Source organism: Pholis gunnellus (assembly GCF_910591455.1).
Source record: "Pholis gunnellus genome assembly, chromosome: 3".
NCBI classification, from domain to species: Eukaryota; Metazoa; Chordata; class Actinopteri; order Perciformes; family Pholidae; genus Pholis; species Pholis gunnellus.
In genome coordinates this window covers 3,961,482-3,974,893 of record NC_136529.1, presented here as the reverse complement: position 1 = coordinate 3,974,893, position 13,412 = coordinate 3,961,482, and the positions used below count along the sequence as shown (strand labels likewise).

The following is a 13,412-nucleotide window of genomic DNA, read 5'->3' as shown; positions in this document are numbered from 1 at the left end:
CCTTTTTACCTTACAATAAAACCCTTTTTTACATTTTGCAGAATGTCATGTCCAATACTCTCCTTTTGACTCTGTTTTGGTCCCCACCAACTCCTGAGATAAATATCTGGTTTGTGATAGTTTTTTAATATATGTACATATCAGTGTATATGTTATTGGTTAAAATGCTGAATGAATATAACACACAGCTCAAATAAAAAATGTTCAGGTTCGCCTAAAAAAAAAGCACTTTTATTGATTTGAAATGATGCAGACGAAGGCTTAAACTCTCCCAAATCATATCACAACAAAAAAATTGGCTTTGATAGAGTGAAGTATGCCTGAGAAATCAATGCCAGTGTACAGGTCAGCTGAGGTCAGCCGACGTCAATTCTGATTTTGGAAGGAGCCGATATAGCTGTTTTATTGTACTTTTATATACTATATAACTATATATTTCACTTCTTATATCACTAATAGCGTTCAATCTATCTAATACAGCAGTTTGGCATCATTTTGAGAGCCTGGGCCATATAAAAATCTGTAAAACATGGCTCATCTTCGTCTGAATTTCAGTTTTACGGGATGTATTTGAACCTAACAAAGCCTGTGAAAGGATCAGTGAGGGGAGTCATATTTAAATGAACCTCCTTGAGGTGTGATTGGTGTGTGGCCGATTGGAAGCGATGATTCAATCGGCTGGCTGTCAGCTGGTCACAGCTGGGGGCCTATGGCTTCCGTGTCCTGCATGAACTAATGCGATGCGTCATTTAAACTAAAGAAAAAGAACATCAAACAAACGAAAGCGGCAGTCTCAAAGCAAGCTGCCACCTTCCCCCTACTCCAGTGAATGGAACCTACTACTGCCCAGGTAAAGCTCCCGTAGCTGTGCCTACGGTGTATAGATAGATACTGAATTGTAAGTCGCTTTGGATAAAAGCATCTGCTAAATGACTGTAATGTAATGTAATGTAATAGAGAGTGGTGGGTAATATTCCAAGAAAAAACGCGGAATTTCTTAGATGTAAATCGTAAAATTACGAGACAAAAACTATATTTTGAGAATAAAATTAACAAATTTACGAGACAAAAAACACCCAAAATTTTGGAAAAAAATAAAATCGTAATAACTGGAGTGCTGTGATGAAAGATAGTGAGGGTTAAGGAACCACATCGCCTCACTTTGTAAGGTTGGCTCAACCTCATCAGACCTCGGATGCCATGGTTTAACACTGCCGCAACGTGAGCCGCACAGTGCAAAACATATTATATTGTAGCTGAACCTCCATCCATTTATGTTTCCATTCTCGTCTCTTATTGTCACTGTGTTAGCGTGAAAGGAAAACAACATATGATATGTGCCTTGTCGGTGTTCTGTTCCCTTCACACAGTAACGCAGTGTGTTTGGAGTAACATCTTCTCAACGGTTGCAAATAAAAGACATGCCCTTGTGTAGTCAAAGATACATGTTGTTTGTCTCTACTTTCCTGTAACTTCTACAATATTAGTATTAATTCATGTTCACAAAATAACAAACATGAAATAACTCTTTAAGGACCTTTTGCCTCCTTCAGACGTAGTTCACCAGAGAGGATATTGATTTGGAAACAGCAATCTTTAGGACTAATCTGATAACCCATTGGTCTAACATGAGAATAAGGTACAGTGCATATGTCTACATTGTGTTCATAAAAGAACACAGAAAGAACACGAAAGAAAATGCATGTATGTATCTTTCAGGAGCTTCGCCTTATTCAGAGGCCATCCTTACCGTAGAGTGTATATTTGCAGGCCAACCAGAAAGTTAGCATCACACTGGTTACCTCGACAAAAAGCCAACAGGATTGTTCCGTTAGATTTGGGATTATTGTAGAAACTACGCTCCGTGACAAACACAAATTCATGACAATTACACGTTTAGTACAACAAGATAATCATCACAAAAGAACAGCGTGAAGATGTTTCCCAGCCTTATTTAGCCACTTGTTATCAACTGCCTTCTTTAAGACTTGTAATAGCTTCCAAAACACCCTACGCATTTCATTTATTGTACAACAAAAATGTGCGTTAACCACTGACCTTATTTTAGGCATCTAAACATAGATATAACATGAAATATAAGAAGTGGACGTAGTCATCGTGACGTCAGCCATTGGTTTGTCGACCTTTGAAGCCTCGAGTTTGGTGTTTCAGCTGTCAACCAGTTAACAGAAGTGACCATATTTGGTCTGCGGGGAGTGACGTAAAGACACCATATATGGCTCTAGTAATGGTAGTGACCTGTCAATCACAGTGTAGCCCCGCCCTAAAGCATACCCTGCTTTATGGTCTATTTGACTCTAAATGGACCATCATTTACTAAATGAACATCATGCTGTATTGAAGAAGACTTGAAACTAGAGATTGAGACCATAAACTCATGTTTACAATGTTTACTGAGGTAATAAATCAAGAGAGAAGTAGAGTCATTTTCTCATAGACTTCAATACAACCAGAGGAGTTGCCCCCTGGCGGACATTAGAGAGAATGCAAGTTTAGAACACTTCCACATTGGCTTCAATTTTCAAAACCTGTTTGTTGTCGCCTGCATCTAACCAAATTAAAAAAAACATGTATAAAACCTGTTGACTTCAAGATGAGGGAAGGGGAAGTTAAAAAATGCTGAGTCATTTCCAGGTTTTAGGACACATTCCTGCAGCACCCTATAATAACACTACCTTAGTAGCAACGAAATCCACACTTTCATCTCGGAACTTTGTGTGTTTTTTCTCGTTATATTACCTTCCCTACCTCCGTGCATGTATTTGTCTTTGTGCCTACACTGACCCTAATGCGCTGTCAGGCTTAACCCTCTCACCGATTCATTATAAAGTCTCCTCCACTCAGGTTCACCGACACGACCCTCGGCCGAGTCTGTTAAAATAAATCATCTCTGTACCCGCACGTGAAACTGATCCCCCTCATTTCGTCAAGGTACGCCTTCGCGTTAACATCTGACCGCACGCAGTGTGAGAGGTCCCCGCGCCCACCAGAAGCCACATAACCCACCGTAGTACGCTGCTCCTGCAGATTGTGATGATGACAGCAGAATGAGACATAACCCCTAGAAAGACAGTAAGCAATTCAGTCTGGCAGTAAGCCACACACACACACACACACACACACACACACACACACACACACACACACTAGAAACTAGAGATTGAGACCATAAACTCATGTTTACAATGTATACTGAGGTAATAAATCAAGAGAGATGTAGAGTCACTTTCTCATAGACTTCTATTCAACCAGACTGCTTCTCAATGGATGCTGATAAACTCCATAAAATTCAAGTGACCCCACTGAGTGACAGCTGTTGGACGTGTTCATCACACACCTTGTTAGTCCAGCTGTTGCAGCACTATCACTGTACAGCCAAGTCTCCACTCCACACTGCCAAACCTATAATTACACAATGTACAGCTTTGTTTTGTATTGCTGTTGGTGTGAATAATTAGCTCTAGTAGTTTGCGCAACGTTTCGAGATGATCAGCGGGTTCCCATCCTTTGACTCATAGTCATCACTCAGAGCTGGTTTGCAGGTCTGAGAGCGGTGGCACGCAACCAGTCCGAGTGTGAAAACAAAACCACCCCCACAACACACACACTCACACCTCCTGTATTGATGGCTGCAGCCCGGGGCGGCCCGTGTCTACTCATGCACGACGGAATTGCACACAATACACCTACTTACAGTTTATTCCCGAGCCGGTTGTCACATTGTAATTAAGGATGTACGGTATGTCTGAGTCAGAGACAGAAAAAAACCCCAAAACTAAAACTCATACTGAGTGAGAGCAACTCTCACTGGCAAGAAAACACCAAATCATTATCAACATATTACATTTATTTATGTATAAGACGAGGTAGTAAACAAAGTTAAAGGGCAGAAACCTGCAAAAAATAGTTGAACAATGAGAAAACATAAACATTTGCACAGGAAAACACAAGTTTAAACCCCAAGAACACATTGTGGTGCGGGTTACATAGAGCAGGCTTCATCAACACCGCGTGTTAGAAGCTCTGTCTTTCTGCTATACACCGCCACCATGTGGTCATAGTATCACGTTATGTCAAACAGCAATGTTGGGTTGAATTGCTGAGTGTCTATGGGATCCTAATGCTGTAGGCCTCCAGGACTCCAGCGGCACTAATCCAGTAAAGTAAAGAGGGGCTGAGCTTAGTCAGACGGGAGGCCCACAGCCCCAGACCTTGAAAAGCCTGAATTTAGAGGAAAACTATTGCTTATTAGATCTTATCTTCATAGTTCCGGTCCTCGGTTATATTGGTGGGGATGCTGTACTCACCAAAGTTGAGTTCTATTGGACCTAAAAACGGGTCCAATGGTACAAGAAACAGGAGCAGTCAACCGACTTTCCATTTTTACCATCAAATAAAGAGCTAGTTTGGTTACGGCCTGTGTGATCGTCTGAGCACTCGTGTGTCCTAACAGCTAATGTTAACGGAGGTTGCATTAATTAAGTCAGGTCGTGGTGCGTTCAGGCTCTATTCAGTAAAAAGAGTATCGGGCAAAGGTATATTATTATCATGATGTGTTCAAATGTAATCTTGTAAAATGTAGTTTTTTTTGTAATAAAACCTGAATACATTCAGTTGTGTGAAGGAGATGTTTACATCTTGTATGATTCTATGACCGGTTTAACTTTTTTGGTTTTGAACGCACTGGTGTCAGATCGGTATTCCGCATCGAACGATACGCAAGTTCAGGCATCAGTATCAAGAAGGAAAAAATGGTATCGGAACATCTCTTTTTACAAAATGCAGGTTATCTGCCGAGGCGTTTTTAAATCACTCAAGACGGCTGAAAAATGTTGGAGTTGAACTTCAACCAGTGAGGGGAACGAGGGAGTAGCTAAAACACACTGTCTTCATTTAGATTCTTTTTTTTGTAGATTTGAGACCAAGAATACAATGTTTTGACAACAATTAAAAAAGAAAAGTGCTACAGGCTGATGGAGATGTCAATCATCCATAGGCTAACGTAGCTAGCATGAGCTGATCAGAGGCTCTTCGGGCATCTTGTCAACATGTTCTCTTCTCCCATGTCCTCTCCGCGGTCAGCAGATCCGCTGTCATCTCTTCAGAAGGCTGTTAATAGCTCGGACTTCATCGGTGGACAGAGGAGAAAGATTGTAGCCTCTCAGCTCAGGTTTTCCTGCAAAGACAAAGACAAAGACACGTCACGCTCACACTGCTGGGAGGACATTCACAATGAGGTTGCGGCCGCTGATGAATTGCTCATCACTTGCATCCGTCATATTCTCCGCCTTAGCTTACGATATGACAGCGTAAACAAGCACGTAGAGTTTTGCAGCTGAGTGCAAATTTAATTTTTCTACAGAGGGACAGGAAAGAAATGATTTATTTGTTTGTGAATTTTTATTCAGTCTTTTTTTTTGTTTTTAAAATAAAGGAGTTTGAGCATACATCATGATAAATGTGCTTTAGTTAACACCAACTCTATGACGATAATAATTTCACTGTAACTGCGTGTGACTATTAGCTCTGATCTTTGTGAATTGGACTGTTTTTTTGCAATGAGGCTCATTTTCATGTCTGAATATTATTATTGAAGTATATGCAAATAGCACAGGAGCACCAATATGCTATTTGCTTAGCAGCAATCTTTTGTGAAATTGTCCCTCAGTGTGACTCTGCTTTGCAGTGATGTCAGTAGTTGCAAGGCCTCCCTGAACCATTGGAAGATATCCAGAGTTTAAGGACATATCAGCATCCATGACGATGGTCCCAAGTTTCAGAAATGTCTGAGGTGACACAAAGAACAGCAACTCTTGTGTCCTGTGAGGTGAAATCCCTGTTATTGTCAAAGGAGTCCCGTGGCTTTGAAGAAAGCATAGATAACATCCAGAGCGGTACATAACTTTGCTCCTGTGCTGGTACTCCTGTCTGCTTCTACAAACTCCATCTACTGTGACACACTGACCATGGAGAAGTATCTCACGAAACATCTGAACTATCCCTTTAACGTGAGACATGAGAGTATCATTTCCCTTCAAACCAGCCTGGTGGTTCGACTGGACAGCGGAGACGCTCCTCAGTACCTTGCATCACATTTAGATGGTTGACTTTAGCTTTCAGTCCTGTGCGGAGGTCGTTTATCTCCTTGTCCAGCTGCTCTTGGTCTAACAGGTGAGAAAGAAAGATCAAAAGAGTTCAGGGTGAGCTCACATGTGGCGACAACATCTAAACACAAATCTATTTATATTCAAATGTATGATGGAAATCAAGCCAATAGATTCAAATCGTATTTTTGTGTACCTTTCTGGATCATCTCTCTCGTCTTCGATTTGGGAAATTTGATGAACATGTTTCCGAAGCACACCTTCACTTTCTCTGCAGATGACAGCAGTGAGCGTTACTACAACCGTACAGCCGACTCCTCTCCACTGTGAATGACTGTAATGTACTGTAATGTAACGTGAATGACTGTTTTCTCAAACTAAGCCAACGTGTCACCAAGGGTCGCTCACCTGAATCTGACATTTCATTTTTCAGTGCGTTCAATGCCTCTCTGTTCCCGTTTCTCTTTGTGTCCAGGTCCACTATCTGAAACACCCACAGAGAGCATGAGTTCTCCACACGTATACACAGCAGGTGATGCTTTGTCATTATGGTATGTGAGAAAATGGAAAAATACATTAATATCAATTTACAACCAGTTGGCTTGATGGGCTAAAACATAATACAAATTACAGACAACAGTCATTGACTAGTTGTGGTATAAATATGTAATGTCAGGGTGTTTAAAGGGGGAACATCGTTATAATATTGGCATAGGGACTTTGCAAAGTGGCATTAATTTAAATGTGTTACCGTTGTATATCATGGCAATATACATCCCTGTATTAAATAACTAAATGAAATATTGTCAAAATAAGGCAGTACAATAAATTTCAAGTCACATTTCCAGACTAGCTTCTGTATTTATCAAAGTAATGTCATTTGTCATTGGTGGCTTCTTTCTTGAAAAGAGAGAACACTGTTGCTTTCTGCATCTACTACTGTATTGGTTCATTTTATCAAAGAATAGCACATTTAATAATCACTGGACTGCAGGGCCAATACTCTGTGTACTAGAAAGCCCAACAGCGTCTGTTATTGGTTTTAATTCAAGTTAGTATTACTTGCTAACGTTAACTTATATATACTGTTACAGTGCAGTGTTGCTTTGGATTGTACTATGTGTTTTTTTCAGTGTATGTCGTTATTTTCTGTCCTACCAATATCAGCACAGAGATACCGAGCTACCTTGCCATGTTGGGTTTGTTCATTTTGACGTTAATGAAATGGAAATGTAGTTTAAGATAAACTGACTGTGAAGCGCGAGCTAGTTAGCCTAGCTGCTAACATTCTCAGTGGCAGCTGACGTGTCGGTCCTCCCAGGTGACCCTGCGCTGCATATCATTAACAGCTTACTGTTGCCCAGTAAGTATTTAATGACCTGTTGCTTAGTGGTGAGAACATCCTCAGCTGCCTCCTCAACTTCTGTCAAGTACTCCAAAACACGCACGGGTACGGCGTCCATGGTGGCTGTGTCGCCTCGAAAATACGTCCGGCCTGAAACAACGAGTGGAAACAGAACGGTCCGCTTGGTGACAATTCCCCTCAAACAGTCCTTATAAATAATAGATATGAACATTAATCTAAGATACACCAGCATTTAGCACCATGACAATATTTGCTTGCCTTGTATTTTAGCAACTTAGTTTCTATTTCTCTTTTCTTTTTTTTTTTTAGAGGCTTACATTTACACGATCTGTAATATACAAAGGTGTACACAAAGTACTTTGATATTTTCAAGGCTGCATTAAGACAACAAACTTTCATTCTAAGTGTATGTATCCCAATGGGCATTTATCTTTCAACACTCAAACTGTATTCGCCTACTACAATGACTCACCTCCACCCCTCAGATTTCCTCTAGGACCTAGATAACCAGGTTATCACCTGACAAAATAGGCTGTGATTGATTCAATGGGATTATTTGTCACGCTTTGCAAAATCTCCCCACATTCTTCTCTCCAAACTGCTCAGGCTCTGTTAAGAGCCACAGAGACCGTAAGTGACCAGCAATATACAGGTCCAGCCATTACAAGTATATTGGAATGAGGTCCAGACACTGAGTTGACCTCAGAAAATCTCAGACTTGAAGTTGTCTTGCCGGATGCAGCAGGGTTTCCCCCAGTATTTCCTCCTATACCTTCACGGAGCTTTTTCCACATGTGTACCCATGACTTTGAAGAATCACACACTTCAATTACAATTGTTTGGTGAACTTTAATAACTTTTATTATGCAGTTACTTTTTTGACGGACCAAAACAGAATCACTCGTGGTGTGTTGAAAACTCCTGCATACAAATATATACAGTACATTGTGTATTGTGCTGACGAAGGCTCCCTGGGTTGATTGCAATCGGAAACTAAAATAAATATCCACATGCTCAAAGGATTTATTGTATGTATGATGGATAATGCATGTAAACATCCACAGTCGCATTAGCTTATTTGACTGCAATCACAGCATTGGATTAAACGTAATAATGCAACAATAAATAGCTAAACAACTGGCAAAGCAAAACATCCACTCAAGAAAAAAAAGTACGTTTACAATCTTGCTGCACTTTCTGTTCAAATAAGGAAAAATATATTGAAAAAATACATTCATAATCAAATAATAAAGGCGACGACTGCAGCTGTGATTACACTTACAGCCCTCAACTTGCTGTTATGTAACAAATTCAACCTGTTTCGGTCTGTTTGGTCGGTTTATTGGACAATTCTTGGACCCAGGTAAATTGTCCATTATTGCAGTGAGGGCATCTGGTTTTATTTCCTGTTCCCTGAGCTCAGCCTCTCTCCTCCGCTCGGCTCCTCCTCTTCTACACTCGGAACCGCTTCGTCTTTTCACCGATGCACCTTGTTGTCTCTCAACTCCACCTCTTCTCTGCTCAGAGCCACTCCTCCTCCGAAACCCCCCGGGCCTGTAGTCCGACCCGCCCCCCCACGCTCCCAAACTGTCCCCGACACTTGAGTCTCTGGCAGTGGACTGAGGCTTGGCGTTAGCACCGTGAACGGGGTTGCGGATGTTGCCCGAGGCCTGCATTCTCCTCAGGTGGCTGTTGGTCCTCGCGGGGCTGCCGAACCTCTGAGCTCGGGACGCAGAGCTCCTGTCCGCGGAATACACCCGGCTCTCGCTGTAGCTCCTTTTGGGGAGTGATGCGGGGCCCTTGCTGCGCTCCGGCGTGGGACTCAGTCTGGACTGGCGGGCGGAGCGGCAGCACGACGACGACGGCGTGCTGCAGGCGGAGTAGCGGAGGCGGCAGAGGGTGCAGGCGCAGCCGGAGAGCAGAGCGCAGTGACTGGCCAGGGAGGAGAGGAAGTTGAGGGGGAAGGAACGTTGACACTGGAGGATGCACTTCGGAGAGCTGAGGCGCGACGAGGCGGCGGCGGACGACCTGTGGCAGCTGGATACGACATCTGACACCGCCGGCGTCCCGCCCTCCTCCTGGACAGTCTGGATCTGGCGCCACTCCAGCTGCAGCATCCTCTCCAGGTACCTTTCCAAAGGGCCCACGGGCCTGGGCCGAGGGGCCCCCCGGCCCTCCGTGTTGTAGAAGACGGCCAGCTGACCGAGGCTCCAGGAGTTGAAAGGCGGAGGAAGGAAGTCTGGGAAGTCCAAACCACCGTGGTTGTGTCCTCTGGGCCTGCAAGAGGAGTAGTCCTCAGCCTCGATGAGCTCCGGCCTCAGCTGGAGCTGTGGAGGAACGCGACCACAGGCCGGCGCAGGAAGTCTCTCCGACTCAGACAAGTCGGTGTCACTGTCCCCCTCTCCATGGCTGCTCGGGCTCCCTACCTTTGGGTTTGGGGACGGTTCCTCATGCGGATCAGGACTCATAGGAGGTAAGCGGTGGCAGGGAAAGGCCGGTGTGTGTCTGCTCCCTCTCAAACCCGTGTGCTTGTGTTCCCTGTGGCCGCAGTGCTGAGCAGCTGGCCGCACCTTCGGTTCCATCCTGTCCTCTGCGAGGCACAGCGGGGGAGAATTTGGCTCTGAGGTTTCCTGAGCACTAGAGGGAAAAGCAAATTATTAAATATTAGCTCAGAGGCAGCACAGAATGGCACGAAATTTGCATAAAACAGCAATCTCACCTGTGTTGAGAAGTAACGGGTTTGGTCGAGGGGGTGTTAGGTTTCGGCTTTTTTCTCTGCTGCAGCTTCTGTGATGACAGAGACGCACTGTTAAGCCTGCACACATTTTCATCTTATCACTAATACATGTGTAACATGTGGCCAGAATTTTTGTTTAAAATCAGGCGGCAACCTCCGGTTCTGAAGAGTGAAGCCGATGTGGAAGTGTCTTAAAAAAACTGCATTCTCTCTAATGTCCATCAGGGGGCGACTCCTCTGGTTGTATAGAAGTCTATGAGAAAATGACTCTACTTCTCTCTTGATTTATTACCTCAGTAAACATTGTAAACATGAGTTTATGGTCTCAATCTCTAGTTTCAAGTCTTCTTTAATACAGCGTGATGTTCATTTAGTAAATGATGGTCCATTTAGAGCCAAACAGACCATAAAGCAGGGTATGCTTTAGGGCGGGGCTACACGGTGATTGACAGGTCGCTACCAGAGCTGTATAGCTGTCACTCCTCCGCAGTCCAAATAAATTCACTTTCGTTCACTGGTTGCAAAAAGCCAAGATGGCGACGGCCAAAGCGCATAACTCAAAGTTTCAAAACAGCAGTCCACATACCAATGGGTGACATCAAGATGACTACGTCCACTTCTTATAAACAGTCTATGTTAACACATTCAAATAATGAACTAGCATTGCCAACGGAATGTGAAGAGGCTACGCTAGGCGGTACACATTGCACCTTTAAACACATCATTATTTCAGTTATGCTGCAACTTTTTCACTATTGATTAGTCAAGACACTTTTTTTTAAATGAATCGGTTAAATACTTGAAAATTGTGTTTTAAAAAAACAGCAATTTCCCAGAGCTCGAGGTGATGTCTTCAAACTACTTGCTTTTGTTCGACCAAAAGTTCAAAGCATATTCAATTTATAGTAACAGCGGCTAAAGCAGTGAAAAACACACATCCGACAAGCTCTTATCTGCAAATGTTGGGCATTTCTGCTTGAACAATTAATAATCGATTATCAAAATGGTTGGCGATTAATTTCTGTGACCTAATCGACTAATTGACTCGTGCTCTCGGCTCTACCTCACGCTTACCTTCTCGTTGTTATTTTCTTGACTTGGCAGCGTGTACTGCGGCTGCAGGGACTTCCTTTGTGGCTGCCGCCTGCCCATTTTGGTGCTTGAAAAAAAAAAAGAGAAAATCATTTGACATTAAACACAACCAATTAACCGAATAACGCGGCATAAATGAAATGTATGAACGTATATCTAGCTATTTGCAGTGCACACAAGACGGGTCTCTTTTGTAATTACACAGACGACGGACTAATGCACCGCGTTTGGAGATCAAAGCGCGGACGCGGGAGCATCCGTGCAGTTGCACGGGAGCATCCCCGTGTCGCCACGGAGGAGACAGCTCGAGAGACGCACGAGAGCATCGCTGTCTCCGTCAGCTGTCATTGCATAATAACAAATAACATCTAAGGCTCGCGCTACCTGGCCACATTAGGCCTGTTGCTGATCCACGGCACCTTCTTCTTCCACTCCCTGTCCCTGGCGGAGAGCCTCTCCGCGCATTGTTGTGGCACCCGCTCCAGCAGAATTGTGCCCATCCCAAAGCTCTCAGAAGGCACCAATGAAAAGGGCGAGAGGGGGCTGTTCACGCGGTATGCAAGAGCCAAAAGCACCCACCGTGTTTTTTTATGAAAAACATGTCGGCATGATGGACAATTCAGCTGCCATCCAGCAGAGGGCAGCACAGCTCCGTCCTGTGTGATGCTCTACCTGGTGGGACCATACAGTCTCAGGGTGGGACGAGTTAAATAAGTAGTTTAAGTTAGTTTAAAAAAAAAAAGATAGATGACATATTTATGATACTTGTTTATCGTAATGTACTTTTCATACTGCAACCTGTGTTTTCTACAACTAAAGCACGTTTAAAGGTACCTAACTTTTTTAATTTGTGATGTTACCGATATTTCTTGTACCATTTTGACGATAAGCTAATAATACCAGTGCTGATCATTACTTAAATGGGTATGTGAGTTTGCCAAAATAATGGTAATTTAAAGAAAAACAAAAAGAGGTCAGTAAACTTAAAGGTGCAACACAAAATACCTAACCACCTGGTCCATCGAAATAAGGCTCTGCATTTCCCCTCCACTACTGGTTCCATACATTTTAAATTTAAAGCAATCAGTTAAAAAAACAAAAACTCTGAACTAACTACAAATCAAACTGCTGAAACTTGGAAGAGTGCCAGGCATCTTATTGTTTTTTCACCGTTGGAATTAATCCAATAAAAAAACTGAGAACCATGGATGTATTATTGACGATCCCTCGGGGCAGCTCTACGTCTTCGTCCTCTCATGTTGGACTGAGGACAGACTGGATGCTGCAGAGACTCACGATTCCTCCGGGTACATGTTTTTTTTAGACATAGACAGAAGGACCTTGCTGGTTGGCAGTATCTCTACAACACAATACATTACTTCTAGTAATATGTTACTTCTTCACATTCTGGATAATGTTAATATTTTGGAATTAGCTTGTTTTTTAATTCCTACACATTGCACCTTTTAAAGGTAACTCACATGACACATACTGGCCATTATAACAAATGTATTACAAACGCAAATGAGTACAATTATAGAAAAATGCTATTGCTAATCAATATAATAAATAGTCCAGTATTTAACAGAAATATGATTAAATAATAAACCTTCTGAAAACTGTCAGGGTATGTTGTTTTTGAATGTCTGAATTGGGGTTATGATCAGTGAGTGAGAACCCAAAAAGCAGGACACTGACAAGAGGAGTGAGGAGAATTTTTGTGGCCCAAAATGTAATATGCCAGGCTGAACACCAATGTGCCGTCCTCTTTGTGTACCTTTTTTGTTTTTACATCTCCAGCGTTCACTGGTAACCCCGTGTTTAACGTCACAATACTATGAATACTTTGCGGGGAACGCGCCTCAAAGTCAGTGAGTGTGGAGCCTGGGATTGGGCCTGTTTATGGAACCAATGGTGACCGTGCTGGATGGCAGACCAGGCAGGACGATGGTGAGGTTGCACTAAGGGAACAGTTCATGTCATTCTCCAAAGCAATGCAAGGAAAAGAAACACACGCACACATACACACACACACACACACACACACACACACACACACACACACACACACACACACAGAAAGACAAGCCGG

At 43.0% G+C, this 13,412-nt stretch overlaps 1 protein-coding gene across 1 annotated transcript; it reads right to left on the bottom strand.

The window, feature by feature from the left end:
* Positions 1-3,859: 3,859 nt before the first annotated feature.
* Positions 3,860-7,607, bottom strand: pdrg1 (p53 and DNA-damage regulated 1). Its single transcript, XM_079156546.1, has 5 exons — positions 7,505-7,607; positions 6,534-6,609; positions 6,322-6,396; positions 6,105-6,185; positions 3,860-5,197 (listed from the first exon to the last, which is right to left on the bottom strand). The coding sequence occupies exons 1-5, from the start codon at positions 7,586-7,588 to the stop codon at positions 5,115-5,117; spliced, it is 399 nt and encodes a 132-aa protein (XP_079012672.1). The 5' UTR covers positions 7,589-7,607; the 3' UTR covers positions 3,860-5,114.
* Positions 7,608-13,412: the final 5,805 nt, after the last annotated feature.